This window comes from Sorghum bicolor, chromosome 4, assembly GCF_000003195.3.
Source record: "Sorghum bicolor cultivar BTx623 chromosome 4, Sorghum_bicolor_NCBIv3, whole genome shotgun sequence".
Taxonomy (NCBI): Eukaryota; Viridiplantae; Streptophyta; class Magnoliopsida; order Poales; family Poaceae; genus Sorghum; species Sorghum bicolor.
This window is the reverse complement of record NC_012873.2, coordinates 1,462,415-1,482,125: the sequence shown is the minus strand read 5'-3', so window position 1 is coordinate 1,482,125 and position 19,711 is coordinate 1,462,415. Positions and strand designations below refer to the sequence as shown.

Here is a 19,711-nt window from a genome sequence, read left to right as displayed (position 1 = left end):
GCTACAGTAAACATAAGCTAATCAAAAGCTAATTAGGGATAATATATTTGTCTTATCAATTAGTCACTGCTTATGTAATTAGTTTTAAAATTAAAGCATGTTTGTCCCTTCTAATTACCATCGAAATATAGTGCTAGTTTTTAGCAGGCGGAATTCAAAGCAGGCCCTGATAGCGAATGCCATTCTAAAAGCAAGTAGAACGAAACTCAACGAAGCTGAAAATAGGAAGACTAAGAGCATTCCCAAGAAATTAGCCAAATTATTTTATAAAGATAAATTTGGTTATTATTGAAAGAAAAATATCTCCAACAGACTATATAAATAACTCTCTAAATTTAGTAGTTCTTCATCCCACCTCCCTCGTTCTCTACTTTTAGATAGCCTACCTCACTAGCCATCTAATATAGTCTCTTGAAAAACTTTAGTATTTTCTTGTTAAATCTATTTTAGAGAGTAGCTAAATCAGTAAATTTAGTTAGTCTTTTTGGATAATTTTTTGGAGAGACTTAATAACACTGGATTTTTTTGGAGGAGAGAGAGAGAGAGAGAGAGAGAGAGAGAGAGAGAGAGAGATGTGCAAATAACAACATACTGCTGCAGACAAAAAAAAAGCAAATGTGATTGGCATTTGGCAGATCCATACCGGGACGGTCAGAGGTCGTAGTGAGTAACCTGAACGTCCCCTACGTTCAAATATCAGTTTTTGTGCCCGGAATAGCGATGTGGAATTTTCACATTATATATGTTGGAGACTTGGAGCACATGCACTTGTTTTTTTATCCCCAAATATATCTATGGGGGACGTGGGTCGTTGGTCATTAATGTAACCTTTGTGGCAAAGGTACGATTAGAAAGGAGGTTAACTTACAAGTTGTGTGCGTTTATTTTAAGGGCGGAAGGAGTATATACGTGTGTTTATGTTTATTTACATGTCTAGATCAATTATGTCGATGATATCCTTATATATTCTGGGCCAATTAAGGCTACGTTCGGTTAGCTAGGAAGGCAGGAATAGGCCCGGAATGCGCCTAGGAAACATTCCAGCTTGATAAAAAAAATTATGCAAATTAGTGAAGCACACTTAGAAACTACGGAGTATTCCGGTTGGGAATGAGTTCCCAGGGAACCAAAGGAGGCCTAAGAATCGCTAGGCTTCATGCTGCAAGTAGGTTTTCGTGGCTGCAACGGTAGCATCATCACGGTGTCTTATTCAGAAATATACGACATCAGGTATACTTTCGTGGCTGCAGACATATAACCAAAGGAGGGGATGACGGTGTCTTATTCAGGAACATACGACAGGTATGCTGTGGTACAAGCAGTCCAACTTGATGCTACAGAAAAAACGTGAATCACATGCTATGATGGGTCACAATCCCTTGATGCTACAGAAAAAACGTGAATCACATGCTATGATGGGTCACAATCCACCAGGAGGGATGCAAACATACAGATTCAGGCACGATTCTTTTTGGTTCTTCGCATTTGGATTCCAGACTACTGTAACCAGTAGCATCATCGCTGCTAAATGCTAATGCATACAGGCATTTTTTTTTTTGTTCTTCAAGAACCAGACCAGGCGTACTCAGACATGCCATGCCTTGGCGTTTCGCAGAAGAAGATGGTTCCCAATCAGATTTTCCTAGCGCTACCCTGTGAATTGATCTATGGCTAGCATCACACCGTCCACTTCTGTTTCTGGGATACTATTCACAATTTGAGCCACGAAACAAAGACCAAACCGGGTCCAGTTCGTACATTGGAGAATGTGTGCCAGGAAACCCAAACTCTGTTCAACCAACTCACATCCCCCTCTTCTCAGTAAAGCATATGAACCAGCCCAGTGTGGTGGGATTCGCGTGAAATGAACCTCGGTCGATGCTAATTCGGTGGTGGTCCAGATCCCCCGACCAAGCGCCTCCTGAGCCGACCCCGTGTCAACCGAATCGCCTCCTCGATGAGCGTCTCCTCGGGTGGTAGTGGTGGCGGTGCACCACTCAATGACACCCGGGGTGGGTCAACCTGCATGGCTTCAGTGTCCTGAGGACCGTTGGTAGCAGCGGCTTCAGGAGCAAGTGGTGGTGGTGGTGGCTGGGCAGGAGGCACTGCACCAGGAGGGGCCACTGGAATTGGGGGCGGCATTGGAGTGGGAGGAACTTGAGCTTGGGCAGGCTGTGGTGGCATCGGAGGCGCAGATGGTGCAGGAACAGGTGGAGGTGCAGGGTTCACTTGCCGAGTCCGTGGCGGTGGTGGGCGCTGCTGCTGTTGCTGTGCCTGCAGAAAAGAAGAGGCAGTGAAGTCAAATCAATATGCTGCGCAACCTTAATGAATCAATTTTCAGAATTAATCAAGGAAAAAATGCTAGCTGACATGCCACCTCACAACCTTAATGAATATAACTCTTGCTCACGTCTGCTCTAAGTCTAATCTCAAAAAAAATTCCATCACCTCATGCTAGAACTACAGAATCGCTGAACCCCATACAGAATTGGCTATCTGACATATTTGATTCAGCAGCATTTAATTTCATGTCCTTTGAAAAGCCCATAAAGAATTGGCTATCTGTCAGACTTGATTCAGCAGAATTTTATTTCATTTTGGTTCTCTGAAAAGCCCATAAAGAATTGCTATCTGACAGACTTGATTCGCCAGCATTTTATTTCATTTTGGTTCTTTCAAAAGCACATTTTCTGGACATGCTAAGCCTGAATAAGGCTCCTAAATAACCTCACAGCAATAGTTCGATTTCTTGAGGAAAAAACAATATGGCTGTCTGCTATCCTCTTCTTAAAGTTTGCAGAATGCAATCCAAATATCCAATAACCCATTGGACTTACCAGGCCCACGCAACCAAAAACACGCAGCAATATGGCTGCCAGAGAGACCTCATGCTAATGCTAAAGAAATTGAGTAAAGCAGACTATAGGATAGGACAAATGGTCCTGGTGCATATTTTTCAGAATAGGGGGGTAGAACAGTACGGAAACTTAACGGAACTACAGAACCACAGTTTTCTAAAATGTTCTAGGTACTAGACAGGACTATGCCATATAGCACTTAATAATTGCCTAGACGGGCTGGGCAGCTGCAGCAATTAGACACAAGATGGGAGAAAGCGCAAGTGCGCAACATCACAGGCAAATGACACCATAAACCATACCAAATGCCATCATCCACAACAGAAACTGTTAATAGATCAGTGGCCAATAACTCAAAAAATTTAGCCAGTTTGATTGCATAAAGTTTTAGCCTAGTCCATGTTTGAGAAAAAAAAATAGCCTAGTCAGTGAAATTAATGACAATGTCGTCTATATTAACATTAGGAGAATGAAAACAACTAAATCAATCTTAGGCTCATAGATAATAGCACATAAGTTCTTAGCAACAAGAGGAAAAATCCGCATTGAGATATGCATGTGTCAAAACTTTCAATAGTACATGATCAGCAAACTTTGCAACACATGTTTACCCAAAAAGTAGTGATTAGTGAATTTAGTATGCACTAATTAGCATTGGTTCCAAAAATCAGTTGAACATGGATGAAATAGAAAATCTCATGGTTGACACAACATGTGGACAAGTTTCTGGGAAAAGGTTTGCATGATAATTGGCGATGGCAAGGATTGAATCTGTCAATTTGCTGGAATATCAATTTTAGTGCTTTCAAAACATCAGCGTGTTTGAATATGTGGAAACGCTATCTAGCAGAGAGAGAGAGAGAGGTGCTGCAGCATCATGGCTCTCCTGTATTCTACATTGGCAATTAGATGTGCCAGCATCCCAAAAACATAACTAGAGTAGGTTGTAAAAACAAAAACTAGTGATGAATACAGGTGGCTCTTTATAAATTCAATATATGAGAATGGTTAGTCCAGGTTACATAGTGGAACAAACATTTGAGCACAAGCTCAAGGAAACCTAACTAACACATACTATATTTATGGAAATACTTAGGTACAGACATTAACTATGCAGTGCAGCGTGAATTGCATATGTCCACTTGCTAAAATAGCTGTAATAGCAGAGAGAAATAGCATGCAAGGAAGCAATACCTGAGGGCGAGATCTTTGAGTCTGAGACTGTGAGGCAATATACTGCAAAATTTCATAGGACCTTGTCTGAGCATAGTTTGCAACCCTCTGGAAGTAAAGAACTGCCATGTCACCGGCTCTTGTCCTCAACTCAAGCAGATTTCGATCAATCTCAGTTTCATGTTTTGCAATGTATGGCTTGAAGAATGACTCGTATACATAGGCAGTCCCCTGAAATAACTCGTTGTTACAAACAAACCATGAGAAAAGTATATAAGCTAACAAATTAAAGAAAACAGGATAATATACCCGTGTCTTTGGATACCACAAGTACACGATAAATGCCAGCTTTGCTTCACTGTACATTGGCAACCTGTGTAAGAACAGAACAGTCAGCAACAAGGTAAGTCATTATCCCCAATTCCAAACACCAAAGGCTACCAAAAATAGCAACTCCAAAAGTAGCAGGGGATGGCATTACCATGATACGAAATTTTCCCCAACTCTCTCCAGTACAGTGAGAAACGCAAGTAAAATCCTGCAAAAGCCAAGACCCCACAACATGAAGCGGATCGCATATGCAAGTCTGCATCAAAACAGAAGGGGCATCCTTACGAACCAGTACTGACACCAGAACCGCAACTGCTCGACCTCAGGCCTGTTCAGCTCCACTGTCTTGTAGCAGTCGTAGGCTGGGTACGCGTATCCGAGAACAAGCCTGCAAGACAGGAATACACAGATCGAACAGATGACAGGTCAGATGACCCAGGAACAATGCTACGTAGCACAGAACATAAAAGACAAAAAAAACGCTCAGTGTCGTTACTTACGTTAGAATTCCGGTAATGAATGAGCCAATCATCTTGAACCCTGCACCGCATTAAACGTCCGTTACACAAACAGATAAAAATAGCAGCAGTGAACAAGGATAGCAGAGATAACGCCATTTCGCATCACAAAATCACCCCAGATAAACTGAATGCGGCCAATACACTAGCAACCGACACTCCATATTAAGCCTCTACCCACTCAGCACCACAAGCACCACGCCTGCCATGTTTGGATTGGTGCCCAAGGCAGAGTTGCCGCACCAGGCAGCAATCTCAGGCGTCGGATTTCCAACGCCTGTGGACAGGATTTGCTGCCTGGTCAAGCAAGACCTCTAGGCCAGGGTGTCATCCAAACAGCACTCCAAAACAAACCATCAGGCAATCATGTGTCATCCAAACAGCCCTCAAAACAAACAAACCATCAGGCAACCATGCCCGTAGCAACACATACATACTTGAGAGATCCCCTTGAGCAGGTACAGACGGATTCATCGCAACAGGAACCGCCACAAAGGGCAGGGACAGGGGATATCGGCGAGGTGGGGGGCATGGTGGGAACCCAGCAGTAAACACGAATCCCAATCCCTCGCCGTAGCGCTAGCCGCCGCGGCTAGCGTAGGAGCAGAGCCCACCGTCGAAGACCAACCAGTTGCGTTTGCGTCCCATCCTATCCCATCCCATCCTACCCTACCAGGTCAACCGAACCGATCTCGCGCGCGCCCCCTGAAACAGCAGCCGCCGACGGCCGCAGTAGAAGGCGACGAGCCGCAAGGACGCACAGATGGACTAGATTAGCTTAGCGGCGTACCAGCGAAGCGGAGAAATCCGCGCGACCGGAGGAGGAAGCATTCAAATTGGTTGCCCGCATTCGCAGCAGCATAACATAATATAAGCAGGCAGAGTAGAGGAAGAAGGAGGGGGAGGAGGAGGGAATCCGTCCGAGCAGCCAGTCGTAGTAGCAGGATAGGGTTCCTTACCGGGAGACGAAGGAACCGACGCCGGGGTTCGGTCCGGATAGGGGTGGAATGGAACCCCCAGCGCTCCACGGCAACCCAGGAGGGGAGGGGAGGGGAGCGGAGCGGACGAGGAAGAGGGAGGGAGGAACTCCGAACCGAATGGGGAAGAATTGGAAGGGGAGGGGAGGCGGCGTGCGTGCGTGCTCGGGAAGGAGGCGGGCCGGCCGAGAGCGGAGAGCCCAAGCCGACACGGGGAGGGGAAGCATCTCTATCCTCTTGCCTTGCCTTGCCTTGCTTCGGGTTGCAAAGGCGCCAGTCCACGTTGGACGGAGCAACGGCTGGATCGTCGTTGGGCTGGGCCGCCACAAATCTCGACGTGGCCGCGGGCCGAGAGGCAGGATGGGCCTTTGAAGGCGTCGAGTGGAAATGATGACGCCGGGCCCAGGCCTCGGTTTGGTCCGGGACGAGGGAACTTACTGGGCCCAGAGGTTGGAAGATCATTTTGGGTTTTTAGCAATATATATAAGCCAAAAAGGGGGACTATCTTTTTATTTGGTAGAGTTTTTTTTTTGTCACTTTTATAGGTGTCCTGGTGGCTTTTGCGCTTAACTATAGTACAACAAACATAAGAAGCGTAATAAAACAGTAATGATTTTTCAAAAAAAACAAAACAATAATGAAGCTTATATCATTTAACTGTAGTCAATTTGGCTCACCTTCGTTAGCGAGGCTGGCTTTGCCAAGCCAGGCCAGGCGAGGCTACATGGCGAGACATCCAAACATGCTCTATGGTAATAGGCGGTCCTACATGGATTAAATGCTTACTATATTAGTGAATTTGAGTTTGTCTCAAAACCTTGTTTTGTTTCGAGTCTTTACTCGGCTGAAGATTGGATCTATACTGATGTGTTGGATAAAACTCTTGTAGAGGCTGAAATAATATTTCAGTTTTCTCTTTTTGTGCTAAACTGTAGCGGTAGCTTCAAATCAGGAACTCTACTTGCTTTGCCACCACCACCTCCTCTTCATACCTCTCCCCTTCCTCAACCATGACCGCAAGTGTGACCTCCACGCCTCGCTTGCGACACCATCATCACTCCTCTCTCTGATCAAAACTCTAGTAGGAGGTAGCCTGGGGAGAGACAACGTTGTGGTGGGGGCTACATAAAGATTATGGACAAAGCTTGGGCAATAGGCCCAAGGTCTAGATTCGACTGAGGGGGAGGCAATGCCCAATGACAACATCTAGGGCCAATGACGATGGAGAGAGCTCAAGCAGCACAATGAGGTCTCAGGTCCGAGAGGGGAGTGGGAAGGAAAGGAAACAAAGCTAAATAGTAGTAGATAATCTCACAATGTCATGATGGATAAGGGTAGACACTCCCACATTGTCCAAATGGATAGGGATACGAGTAGGGGACGAGATAGCTAAAATAGTACAATGTATATTTATACTATAATTTAATATTTTTTTAATAGATAGATACAGGATTAGAAATGGGTAATGAAATGCTTTACCTTTGCTACATCAGAAACCAACGATGCAATTTTTACAGACACACGAAGCAGAGAAGAATGGGCCGAGACGAGGGTAGCGAATTGAGGACTGCCATGCCGCCCGGCCAGGGCCATGGACACCGTCTGACCGATATGTGCTTGTGCACCGATCAGATAGCCAACACGCAGGTCCATCCTGACGTTCGATCCTGCTGACCAAGCTCCTTCATTTTGTCCTGTACACATCACTATGAGGGCAGGAGCAACGCAAGCTATTACTAGTGGTTTCGCCTAAAAGAGAGATCCATGCAAATCAAGTGCTAGCAAGGCATCAAATGCCATAGCGGAGGCATATAAGGGCGGGACTAGCGCAGCTGCATGCTGCAGCGCAGTCCTTTTTTCTAGCCACAAGGCCACAATGGGTGTTGGAGGAGTGGCTCTAGCCTTTTGTCAGACCAAGCGGTGGTGTCTCCTGCAAGCACTACTGACAGCCTGCGAAGTTAACATCTGAACTGAATTGGACGCTACATGCAAACATAGAGGTCGAAGCACACATCCAAAGTGTAGCGTTGGGCACGCCCTCAGTGTTTCCTCTTTTGTACTACCGGACCCAAAGGTTATACCGTGGCACAAAATTTGCTAGCAGTAGTATATGCTTTTTTCCCCCATGAGTGCCTCCACACAAATGATTAATAAGATCTATGCACATCACTAGATATTTTCTCCGTACCTATAAGAAAGTCGTTTTGACAAAATTTGAGTCAAACATTGAAAATATAAATCATGAATAACTTTTATATATGAATACATTTGTCTTGAAAAATATACTTTCATAAAAATATACATATTCCACACTTTTCAATAAATATTTTTTTATAAAAATAAAGAGTTAAAGTTAGGCTTTAAAGGCTGTGTTTTTGTCCTAAATGACTTTTTTATATGCAGGGAGGGTGTATAAAATTGACTTGATAGTCGAATTTAGTGTGTCTCCGGTACTTTTTTTTTGGCCCCTCTATCCGCACCTGCAAGCATGCATGCTTAGTTTAACACATCCATCACTCTTGTCTTAGGGCCTGTTTAGATTGGGAACGAAAATTTTTTGGATGTCACATCGGATGTGTCGGAAGGATGTCGGGAGGGATTTTTAGAAACTAATAAAAAAACAAATTATATAGCTCGTCAGGAAACTGCAAGACAAATTTATTAAGCATAATTAATCTGTCATTAGCATATGTGGGTTACTGTAGCACTTAAGGCTAATCATGGAGTAACTAGGCTAAAAGATTCGTCTCGCGATTCTCAACTAAACTGTGTAATTAGTTTATTTTTTTATCTACATTTAATATTCCATACATGTGTCCAAAGATTCGATAGGATGGATGAAAAATTTTTAGGTAGGAAACTAAACAGGGCCTTAGCTTCCTACAATCCACCTTATTACTACAGTACATGCATGCACATCTTACACCTCTACTAGGAAAAGCGAGAATTGGATCACTTGTACTCTTGTAGGCTGTAGCTCATCAGATAGAAGACTGGTAGGAGTAGCTACTAGTATCTGAATGCCTGGATTCCAAAGAGCAGCTCCGACCGATAGTGCAGCAAGAATGCATGCATGTGCTGTGCTGTGCTGTGCTGTGCGGTACACGCGTGAAGAGTAACTCCGGCGCCCAGTACAGCTCGTACGTACGATCCAAGTTCAACCATGCTGTGTTCTGCTCTGACGAAGCAACAAGCTGATGGGAGTGGAGTGGGGGCGTTAAACGCTCGATCACGAGGAGGAAATGATGGAGATCGGAGGGGAAACACCGCATGTTCGTCTTCAATGGCAAGATCGCGGTACACACGCAGGACGACAGGGGAGGGGAGAGGCCTGTACATGTATATATGTTCATTAGCAGATTTGCAGAGATGAGACTGACTCAGTCATCACTAAAATTAGGCCAGCGAAATCACTCAATGTCGTCAGGGAGGTCGATGAAGAGCTTTTTGCTGGTTTACTCCTATCCATCTGCAGGATTTTTTTTTTATTTTTAAAAAATAAACTAAACAGCAAGAGCACAGAGCAAGGAGCATCCCTTCGCAGCGCGCCGATTCGTTCTTGATCAAGGACAAACACTATTTGCCCATGTCGAATTGGATCACACATCAGCAATGGCTAGCGCATCCGAGGTCGCACGAACGGCCTATCACACACACACAGCAGCCTGATATCCAATGAGACCGATCAAACAATCGGTTAGGATGATTTGGAGCTCGTTTTTCGCCGCAAGAACTTGGGAACACTTCACGGAAAGACCCGTCATGAAGATGCACATCTGAGATTGCTCTAGGGTCCGCAAGGCCACCTAGAATATTATTGGTTTTCACAGGGAGATACCACGAATAACAAGAGATTGGAAAAGTAGGGCAAAAGGTATAATAGATGTAAAAAGTTGATTGAATATTGGATCCTCAATAATTCATGATCCTCTCGATTTACATAGAGGGGTGGCCTTATCATAGTATGAAACATGTCTATATTATATAATCAAGTTTTCCACATCGATTCGGAATAGGACGAGAAATACAGCAATGGTCGGGTCCCAAAACGACCTCATCGGAAAACCGGCCAGGCCAGTTCTACAGATTCGCGTTGGTTTCTCTCTTCTTCACCCTCCAAGCTCTGAATGCGAAGTTCCAAATGTTCTTCTCGACTATTTCAACACTAGGAATATTGTCATAAAGTTCTTTTTAAGCCTTGGACACTTTTGGCTGTCAACAACTTTGTACCGGTGAATTCGTCTTCCCTTTAGAAATATATTCTCATAGTCCTCTCTTTCCAAATATTTCAAACGGTATTCGCTAGAAACTTGGGAGCATCACCCTTTGTTGCCTTTGTGCAATGCCCCTAAAAAGAAGCCACCCACCAAGATTCTATGGAGGGTATCTTTGATAGGGCTCCGCCTATTTCAGAAACGACACCGGTTACAACTCCTTTGATTAAGCATCTTTTTTCCTCTAGCCCATCTGGTTGGAAAATGTATCAAGTAAAATGACTTCTTTTAACAGTTTAAAATGGATAAAAGGATGAAATATATGTAATGTCCTTTTTTTCTTCCTTTATTTTTTCATTCTATTCTCTCCTTTCTTCTCCTTCCATCTCTTTCTTATCCGATCATCCCTCGCCGTGCCTTCACGTTTTTTTAGCTCCTGCTACAATGGACTCAAGCTCATGTTTCTTAGGTGGAGGAGAGAGGATCTAGGCTTTGTTTACTTCTACCCAAAACCTAAAATTTTTGAAGATTCTCCGTTACATCGAATCTTTAGACGCATGCATGGAGTATTAAATATAGACAAAAATAAAAAACTAATTGCATAGTTTGGTCAAAATTTACGAGACGAATCTTTTAAGCCTAGTTAGTTCATGATTAGACAATATGTATCACAAACAAACGAAAGTGCTACAGTGTCACGAAATTTTTCCGAAATCAAACATGGCCCTATTTGGTTCATGGCCACGGGGAGCTATAAAAAATGCTACCAAAAGGTGCCGGAGTGTTGAGCGTCCCAGGAATCTAAAATGCTTTGGTCCGGTCCAATCTTTCATCGTAAGGTCATACGTGTCCACATGGCCTCGCCCTCGGCCAAAAAAAAAACTTTCTGCCTCTGCCTGATCATCAGCTCTCAAGATTTTTGTTTTGCTTGCATAAGAAACCATATGCGATGCTTTCCTTTGATCAGCATGAGCTCTCCAAATCAGAGATTGCAATTGAAAGTGCAACATGAGCCTCTAAACAGGGGTGAATTTAGAGGGGTTTATCAAAATTTATAAATCCTTTAGCAAAACACTGTTAAAGCTCAAGAAAAATTATATCATGTAATGGAGCTGACTCTTATGATGTTCTCGGCTAGATTCGCCAATGTCTCTAAACCATGCCAAACATGTAATGTAGACTTGGTCACTGTACTGCCCGCTTGCAGTCTACTTTCCAAACTATGCGATCTTCTTGGTCGTTTAATTGAACTCATTGCAGCAATTATGATTTGATCGCGAGATTCAGAGGCAACAAACAAACAAGGAATAAAGGGGATGTTGGAGCCTGATAAAGAAGCGGCGGCAGCATCAGCAGATCAGCACGCACCAATCACCATCCGTTTGCCAGTCCTGCACCAACATACCACTGGTGGCTACTCTAGAAAAAAGACGTAATTCTAGCTCTATCGTTAGTCAAGCTCTCTAGAATTTAGGCGTTGTTTAGTTCGGGATTTTTTTTTCTTTGACTACTGTAGTATTTTTATTTATATTTAATAATTATTGTCCAATCACGGACTAACTAAGTTTAAAAGGTTTATTTCGTAAATTATAGGTAAACTGTACAATTAGTTTTTATTTTTATCTATATTTAATACTTCGTGTATACGTCCAAAGATTCGATGTGATAAAAAATCTTAAAATTTTTTAGAAACTAAACCAGGCCTTAACTAAGTACAAAATTATACTCTACTCCCTCCGTCCTAAAATAAATATCATTTACGCTTTCCGAGAAATAACATTAACTAAATATATAGTGAAAAATATTAATATTTACAGTACATAATTAGTATCATTGGAAAAAATTTTAAGTCTAATTTTTTAACAAATTTATTGAGAAATACAAATATTAAACATATTTTCTATAAATCGAGTCAAAATTGTGGTACGAAAACCTAAAAGATATTCTTTTCGGACTGAGGGAGTATATATTTCAAAGTGAACAGACATCTCTTTTTTTCTAAGGAGTTAATTTTTAAAGTTAATATATTAATATTATAATATATAATAAGTACCATTAAATCAAGCAGGGATATATTTTATAACAATTTATTTAGAGATATAAATATCAATATCAATTTCTCATAAAAACAAGATATGTATTTATTTTAAGAGAGATATTCTATAAAAATCATATCTTATGACGAACCTAAATAAAGATACTTAATTAAATATAGCCACTTCTATATAAATTTTATTATTAAATTAGTTTGACTCAGATATTTATGCTATAATGTATCTCTCTCTAGTGTCAACAAGTGGGACACAGGGAGAAGGCCGCAAGTGAGAAGAAGGGCCGCCGCAGCTTTCCGTTTGCGCCAAGCGGAGCGGAGCGGCCAACAAAAAGGGGCGGGCCACGTCGCACCACAGCAGCAAGCCCCTGCTCCTCCTCCTCCCCTCTCCTCTGCAGGCCGTGCAGCCGCCTGCCTGCCTCTGCCTGCCGCTGCTGCTCCTCCCCTCCCCTCGCATTTACCACTCACCCGCTCACCTTCTTCCCCTCCCTTCCCTTCCATCTCCTCGCTCGGATCCTCCTCGACGCGGCACTCAACCGCCGCCCGGCTCTCGGCGTCGCATGCCCTCCGAGCCGCCGCCCGCAATCTGCCCGTTCCGTGCTTCCTCCTCCCCTGCTACTCCGCCGCTGCTCGCCGCCGTCAACCACTCGAGTCGAGGAGATGCAGATCGGAGGTAAGCCCCGTGCGCTCCCGCTCCCGTACGTTTCCAGCTTTTGGAGGATTCTGTGCGGAAAAGCTCCGTTTTTTTCGGGCTTTTGCTCTGCGCCGCGTCGCATCTTCTCCTGCAACGACGACTCTGCTCTGTTTCTTGCGATGCTGTTCTGTGGCTGCGGCCTGCGGATTCCAATCCAAGCGACGGTTCTCTCGCAGTCGCAAGCGCAGCGTCTTGGTTTCTTGCTGTTATCTTATCACTTCAGTTTTGCTCTTGTTTTGTTTTGTGTTTTTTTTTCTTTAGTTACACGAGCTTTGCTGCATGCCTGGAATCATGAGAGATGGGGACCTCGGGGGGGCATCTCATCTCCCTGCTCAGGACCAGGATTAATTCGGCGGTTACTATGCATGTAATCTGCCGAACCAACCATTTCTGGTGTTAAATAAATGTAACCATCCTCAAGATATGATGAACTCTGTCCCACCCAACCCAACTAGTAGTAGTAAAGCTACCATCTATCTTCTCCTTCCTTCTGGCCGGGTAAAGATGTGGTGGGCGTGTAGTTAATACTAGAAGCTATCATCATCATCTGATCCTTGAACAAAGAAACAAAAAAAATCTGATTTTGTTTCCCCCCCTTTCTGCCTTTTCTGCCTATATAATAGTTTGGGAAAAGATTTTGTTTTATATTTCGGTGGATCTGGGTAAAGGTATAGAAATGCACTGCCCTCTCCTTTTGAGATTCTTGTGTGTGTGCAGTGGGGGTTGGAGCGGGTGGGTCGTCTAATAAAGATCCATGAATCGTTTTCAGGCAGCAACGCACACCACCACAGAAAATAAAAAGAAAATTCCCGTCAGCCTGCTGCCTTTTGCAATGCCCTCATCACACTTTCCAGGCATCTGATTCCTCTGCATTCATAGGACCAACTGACCAAGCAGCATGTTTTCCTCCTATCTATCCTTCCTATCTTTTCCCAGCTGCTGCTGCTGCTGCCTTGCTTTGCTTCGAGTGTACTGCTGGGCTGTGGATGCTTGTCTCCTTGTCCCAGTCGCAGCAGTCCTATAGATAGCTGTCGTCCCTTCACTTTGCCCTAAGTTAAGCATTGTGTGTGCATGTCTATCCGTCCATGCCTCATCTCCTCCCCTCCTCTTCCTCTCGCTGCATTCCTTCTCCTTGAGTCCGTGTAGAGTGAAGACAAGTCACGAGAGAGAGGAGGAGCACTGTGACTCTGTGAGATCTTTTGGAGCTAGACTAGACTAGGCTAGGCTAGGACTAGCTAGCGGTGAGTGAACCTTTCTGGGTGGTGGTGGTGGATATGGAGAAGAGGGAGAAGCAGCTGAAGCCGGTGGTTGGGCGTCAGCAGCTCGCAAGGAGACACGCCATAGGGAGTGGCTCCACCTCCTCCACCTCGTCTCCTCCTCCAACTGCTGCCGCTGGTATGTGTTGTGTTGTGATGTGTCGCCTTGCGTGCTGTTCCATTGGTGTTTCTCTCTCTCTCTCTCTCTCCCCCCGACTCGCCGGCCGATGTTCAGATGAGCAGAAGCAGCGACGGTCACAGACTCACAGTGCACTAACCCGGCGGCGGCTGTTCCATCTCTGTAGTCCTCGTCCCCAAAATGCCCCTTATCTTTCTCCTAATGCGCCCTCATCCTCAAAAGATCAAAACTTTTCTGGTCTCTTTTCCTCACCCGGTGGGGACGCTAGCTGGGCCCCACTGACCACCTTGATATAGTATAGTGTGTGTGTTCTTGTGATTGGTTTTAAAGGTTCTATCTTATTTTTCTCCTCCGAGAAATCTCCTCCTTTTATTATTGGTTCAGGGCCTTCAAGGCTTCAGACAGGACTGAACGAACAGGAGTGTGAGCTATCTAATGACTCTGCAGCAGCATTGGCTGCAGTAGTACTATCATGGACTGGGCTCGTGCTGGAGACCCCCACAGCATTTGTCTACTAGCCACTACTAGTAAAACTGATTTTCTCAAATTTCCTCGCTCTTAGATAGATGATCTATAAAATTTCCATGAACTTAAATTTTGGGGGAGTTAAAAGTTAACTGTAAGCGTAAAACCGTAGGAGGGATGGAGGTTGCCATCTTGAGATCATGCTCTGTGCTTCTTTCGCCCTCACGTGGTGAGCTGTGTTCCTAGTGATCTCCTAGCCACAGGAAGCCCTTTGTTTGCTGTGGAGCGCCCCCAGATTTTTCCTGGTTTTGGATGGTTCGTTTTGGGTGAAGTTTTTCGTGAAGAAATTTCCTGAGATACGGTGATGCTGGCTGGCTGGCTGGCTTGGGTCCTATCGCTCGCTTGTCACCTACTGCCTACGTGTAGATAGATATGCACGCAAGGCGAGCCTTGAAGCCTTCGTTTTCAGCCTCTTGTCCTTTTCACAGATGCTGTTTGTGGTTGTGGCTCCCCTCATGGAACATGGATCCATGCTGCCTGATGAAACGTGAATACATGGAGCCTTTAGAGCTCTTCTTTCCAACTTTTCAGATTTTTGGCACTGTCGTTCCAAAAAAAAATCTTTTAAAATTGTTTCAAAGATTTTTGGTACCGCAATCATATAGGTTTTCCCCCCTGCGTGATCCACTGTATATATTGCTTTCTATTTTTTTATTAGTGTAAAAGTTTATGATCCGGCACTTTTCAGATTCCGATCATTTCCAAAAGGACAGATGGAATCAACTGTCCCTTTCGTTTCTTGTTTAGAAAAAGCTCTTTGTAAAACTGGGCGTAGCTGTTTTAACCGCTAAATTACCACGCCATGATTTGTAATGCTAATTGCTGTTGCATATTGCTTGTCTCCAGGCTGTAACGGGAAGGAGAGAAAAGGTGGAGATCAAAAGGCAGCATTGAAGAAGAAGAAACTAAAGGCTAAGACCTTCAAGTGGAGATCAAGCAACGGCGACATGAACAACAAGGTAGAGGCGGGGGGATCTGATCAGGTCTGTGATGATGCAGTACTCTGCTCACTGTCTACAGCCAGCTTCGGCGGTCTGGTTAGTTGGAAAAGAGTGAGGACCCTTGGGAAGGTATCTTTCCTGCCTTTTACCATGTCCGTGTTCAATCATTTGCTTTTTGTTCGTTATGCGCATCTTTGAGTTCATCTTTCTATTTCAAAGGTGACTGAGCAGTGTGATGCTGTCGATCCACCAGTTCCAAGAAAATTAAGATCAGGTACCAATTAACTGCATTATTTATTCTTCTGCATGGCCAGAGCAAAGGAATTCTGGTTTCCTCACCCATTGTTATTTTCTAATTTAAGTTAACAACATGGTTTAACTTTGGGCTGGAAAAACTTGTTAATGTTGTTATTGTTAGACAGGGAACAATTGCTAGTGATCACCTAAAACCTTTGGTGGTTATGTGTTTGTGGGTACTTGAATTTCTTTCCAAGTGTTCTGTTGTATCCACAGATGGCATCATGTAATTAGTTAATAAGAAGCAGTTGATTGTGAGATGTCACGATGTCATATTGGGATGGGTAGTTTCATTTGTGATTTTTGAGCTTAGATGATATTTCAACTTTTGTCATCCTACTTTCAGCCATAAACAAGCGAGCTGGTCGATTTGCTTCTACATCACCACGTCATGTCAAAAAGAGGCGTCATCTTTCGGCTATCAGTGCTCAAATTTCTTTTGTAGACCAGGAAACAAGATCCAATGGGAGCTCGGTAAATATTTTTCTACTGCTACAATTTCCTCTGTTTTCTCTTGATGCAAGACTGAAAACTGGTAGTGAGATGCACATTCTGTTTACAGTTATTTACAGAACAAGAGGAAGCAATTGCTGATGTTTTGCTGTCCCTATCTCAAGTACCCTCTCATAGTGAGCGCACAGCCAACAAGGCTATAGCAGATAGTTCAAACACAAATGTTGCTTCAACTTCTTATTCAAAAGGTTTGTCTGCACTCTTTGAGTCTTTTCTGATTATCATACTAAAAAGGAAGTATTATGATTTTAGAATATGATCATAGTCCTTGTTGATTGCCCATGCAGAAGCTACTAAGGAGGGTGACCAAACAGTCATACTGCCAAGTGCTGCTAATGAACTGGCTAACCAAAGTGCCTGCATAGATAAAGTGATGGAACAAACCGATCTCGTTACAAATGTAAATCCAGTGGCTGGCACTACAGATCAATCCAGCAACAAAAGCCCACCTTTGTCAGCAACTGAGCAAATACAGGACCTTTCTATGGGAACGGCTGTAAATTTGCCAAGCCCATCTAAACACACCTCCAATAACAGGTAGATAACTGCTCATGGATGCCCTTTGGTCGCTCATCTTGTCCTTATTTAAACTGCATTCTCATGTTTATTTCTGTTTGTAGCATGCAAAAGCAGCAGAACGTGCAGTTTGATGATAGCAAATGTCACCCTGCACAGAACCCAGAGACTCCTCTTTGGCTGGTACTGCACTGTTATCTGTCTGAAAGTACAGGTGTAACTACACCTTCATTCGTGGTTCCCTGAAATATGATTTTTCTACAGGTAAATCCTGATAAATCTGAGGGTGTGCCACATGAGAGGGAAAAGGCGAAGAACAACAGTGCACAAGGTACTCGTACAAATCTAGAACGCCATAACAGTTGAAGTTTTTTATACTAAATACTTGTTTTTGTTACTTATCTGCTAATATGTTGCTACTACTACTTCTATCAGAAATTGCACCTCTGGTCCAGACTCCATTGCCTTCCCCAGCTGGGTACTTAATAAAGTAAGTTTCTGTTTGAACTAGTTACATATTTTCTTTCCTATGAAGACATTATTAGTTGGGTTGTTTTAAAAATTAAAAAGATGATAAATGTATGACTGTTTTCAGGCCCTCTTCAAGCAAACTGGCAGCTCGCGGCAATACAATTTCTGAATCCACTAACTTCACCACACCTGGAAATCAGAACAAGGCAGGTGCCATCTACATCATTCTTTGCCTAGGTTCTTATAACTTGCTTATTGGGCAAACGCGACCAGAAATATCATCTGGTTGATCGCTAAAGTTCATCTAATCCAAAACGGTTTTGGCCAAGCTCCTGAGAAAACTGAATATTTTTTGTACGGATGCAACACTGTTGTCTGCAGCAGCCTCTGGTGAAAAACGTGGGCGCGCCAAAGGCATGGAAGAGAAGCATCACCCATGTGTACGTGAGCCATGTGATCCAGATGCACGTGAACAAGGAGAAGGCCGCCGCGTCGTCGTCACAAATCCAAGCGAAGCTTGAGGAGAGGCCCCTCGCCCGCTCCTCGAGGCCTCCGAGCGGTGGCTTCACCACCTCGCACAAGGCCGCCGCCGCCGCCGTGCGGGACGAGAAGTTCTACAAGGTGCACTTCGACGTGCGCGTCCCTGCTCACCAGCAGCCGTCCGCTGGCGGCATCTGCGACGTGGGTGCCGGCCGGCAGAAGATTGTGAGCGCGACAGACACTACTCCACTAGAGCGTGGCAGCTACCGCGGCGGCACTGCTGCTGCTTGAAACGCTAGCTGCTACCAGTAACTGAGCTCATTTGAACTCTTGTCTGACCGAAGCCGTTGCTGTGCCGCTGCGCGTTTCAGGTCAGCGGTGGTTCCTGGCAGAACCTGCCCGCCACGGCGGCGTCAGCACTACCGGCGACGGCACAAGCACAGGATGTCCAGTACCTGCAGCACCATCAGATGGCGCCACGGCCGCCGCCGCGGGACGCGACGCCGTACCCGTTCCCTCACCTCCCTGCTTACAGCAGGGGGACTCTGGGACACGCCGCGGCACTCCAGCAGGTAGTTTTTTTTTTTCTTTTTCCTGTCATCACTATTGCTTCTGGTTTCTTGGTTTCTGACAATGCCTGCTGCATTGCGTTGCGGTTCTGAATTCCCAAATGGCGTCTGACCGATCGCGTCTTGTCTCGTTTCTGGGTGGACTCGCAGATGCCAGTGCCACAGCAGTACGTGTGCAGCCCGGGGTACGGCCCGCGCGCCGGCCTCGCCACCGCCGCGACCTCGTCGGCGATGATGATGAAGCAGCTGCAGCAACTCATGCCGATGCAGCAGCAGCAGCAGATGTGGCAGTACCATGTCTCTCAGTACCAGCAGCCGAGGCCGGAGGCTACGCCTTCCCCGGTGTCGTCAGCGGCGGCAGCAGCAGCCTGGCATGGCATTTCGTCGTCACTGCGGCCGATGGGCATGCTTGCTCCCCCGCCGATGCCGCCGTCGCCACGGCCGCCGCAGATGGAGCTTTTCTGCGCGCCGTACCAAGGTGGCAGGCAGCCTCAGCAGCTGAGGTTGATGTAGCTGGGCACCCTTCTGCTGCTGATTAGCTTATTGGTGCTACATATTCAGACGTACTAATTTATAGAGAAGTATATACTACTTAGCAGTAAAAAAATGGGATGTTGCAAAAAAAAAAGAGAGATCCATAAAATGTTACCAGGGTTTTTATATGCATGGTACCAGAGGAGACCGAAGAGGGAGGGCTCAACTGTAATTAACAGGTTTAATTTCTGGTGCAGTTGCAGAATTAATGTAGTAGTAGCCTTGGGCCTTGTTTAGTTCCCAAAATATTTTGCAATCTTTTTTATATTTTTCATCACATCGAATCTTACAGCATATATATAGAGCACTAAGTACAGATAAAAGAAATAACTAATTACACAGTTTATCTGTAATTTGCGAGATGAATCTTTTGAGCCTAATTAGTCCATAATTGGACAATATTTGTTAAATACAAATGAAAGTGCTACGGTTCATATTTTGCAAAAAAAAATGGAAGTAAACAAGGCATGTTTTGTTTCCAAAAAGTTTTTGCAAAATTGGATTAAAGCAGTCTTATTACTTTGGGATTAAAATGCAAAATGGACCACTTCCTCACCTTCAACTAAGATTTTACTACGGAATCTCACAATACTGCATTTGGCACATAGATTACTGAACATGAGTTCACGCATCTACCAAAAAAGTATCCAATAATG

The 19,711-nt window shown here is 44.5% G+C and overlaps 2 protein-coding genes across 4 annotated transcripts; one reads left to right on the top strand and one right to left on the bottom strand.

Moving 5' to 3' along the window:
• On the bottom strand, positions 1,289-6,099 carry LOC8068262 (putative HVA22-like protein g). The gene is made up of 7 exons (XM_002451368.2): positions 5,839-6,099; positions 4,862-4,901; positions 4,651-4,749; positions 4,513-4,569; positions 4,341-4,404; positions 4,053-4,262; positions 1,289-2,274 (listed from the first exon to the last, which is right to left on the bottom strand). Exons 2-7 carry the CDS (start codon positions 4,891-4,893, stop codon positions 1,882-1,884), a joined length of 855 nt encoding a protein of 284 aa, XP_002451413.1. The 5' UTR covers positions 4,894-4,901; positions 5,839-6,099; the 3' UTR covers positions 1,289-1,881.
• Positions 13,571-19,329, top strand: LOC8068261. Of its 3 annotated transcripts, none has more exons than XM_021460164.1 (13): positions 13,571-14,209; positions 15,581-15,804; positions 15,895-15,949; positions 16,319-16,446; positions 16,535-16,673; positions 16,773-17,022; positions 17,106-17,184; positions 17,266-17,332; positions 17,437-17,491; positions 17,597-17,678; positions 17,857-18,177; positions 18,324-18,524; positions 18,672-19,329. In XM_021460164.1, exons 1-13 carry the CDS (start codon positions 14,089-14,091, stop codon positions 19,032-19,034), a joined length of 2,085 nt encoding a protein of 694 aa, XP_021315839.1. In that variant the 5' UTR covers positions 13,571-14,088; the 3' UTR covers positions 19,035-19,329. The 3 variants fall into 3 exon arrangements, with proteins under 3 accessions (XP_021315839.1, XP_021315837.1, XP_021315840.1); XM_021460162.1 differs by having other exon boundaries at positions 13,572-14,209; positions 17,854-18,177; XM_021460165.1 differs by lacking the exon at positions 13,571-14,209 and adding an exon at positions 15,219-15,339 and having other exon boundaries at positions 17,854-18,177.

Coding starts and splice junctions, on each gene's coding strand:
- LOC8068261 (XM_021460162.1), top strand. CDS start 14,089: ATGGAGAAGAGGGAGAAGCAGCTGAAGCCGGTGGTTGGGCGTCAGCAG. Junction 16,674..16,772: donor TTCAACTTCTTATTCAAAAG/GTTTGTCTGCAC, acceptor TTGCCCATGCAG/AAGCTACTAAGGAGGGTGAC. Junction 17,185..17,265: donor CAGAGACTCCTCTTTGGCTG/GTACTGCACTGT, acceptor ATTTTTCTACAG/GTAAATCCTGATAAATCTGA.
- LOC8068262 (XM_002451368.2), bottom strand. CDS start 4,893: ATGATTGGCTCATTCATTACCGGAATTCTAAC. Junction 4,570..4,650: donor CGGTTCTGGTGTCAGTACTG/GTTCGTAAGGAT, acceptor TGGCTTTTGCAG/GATTTTACTTGCGTTTCTCA. Junction 4,263..4,340: donor TGTGGTATCCAAAGACACGG/GTATATTATCCT, acceptor GAGTTATTTCAG/GGGACTGCCTATGTATACGA.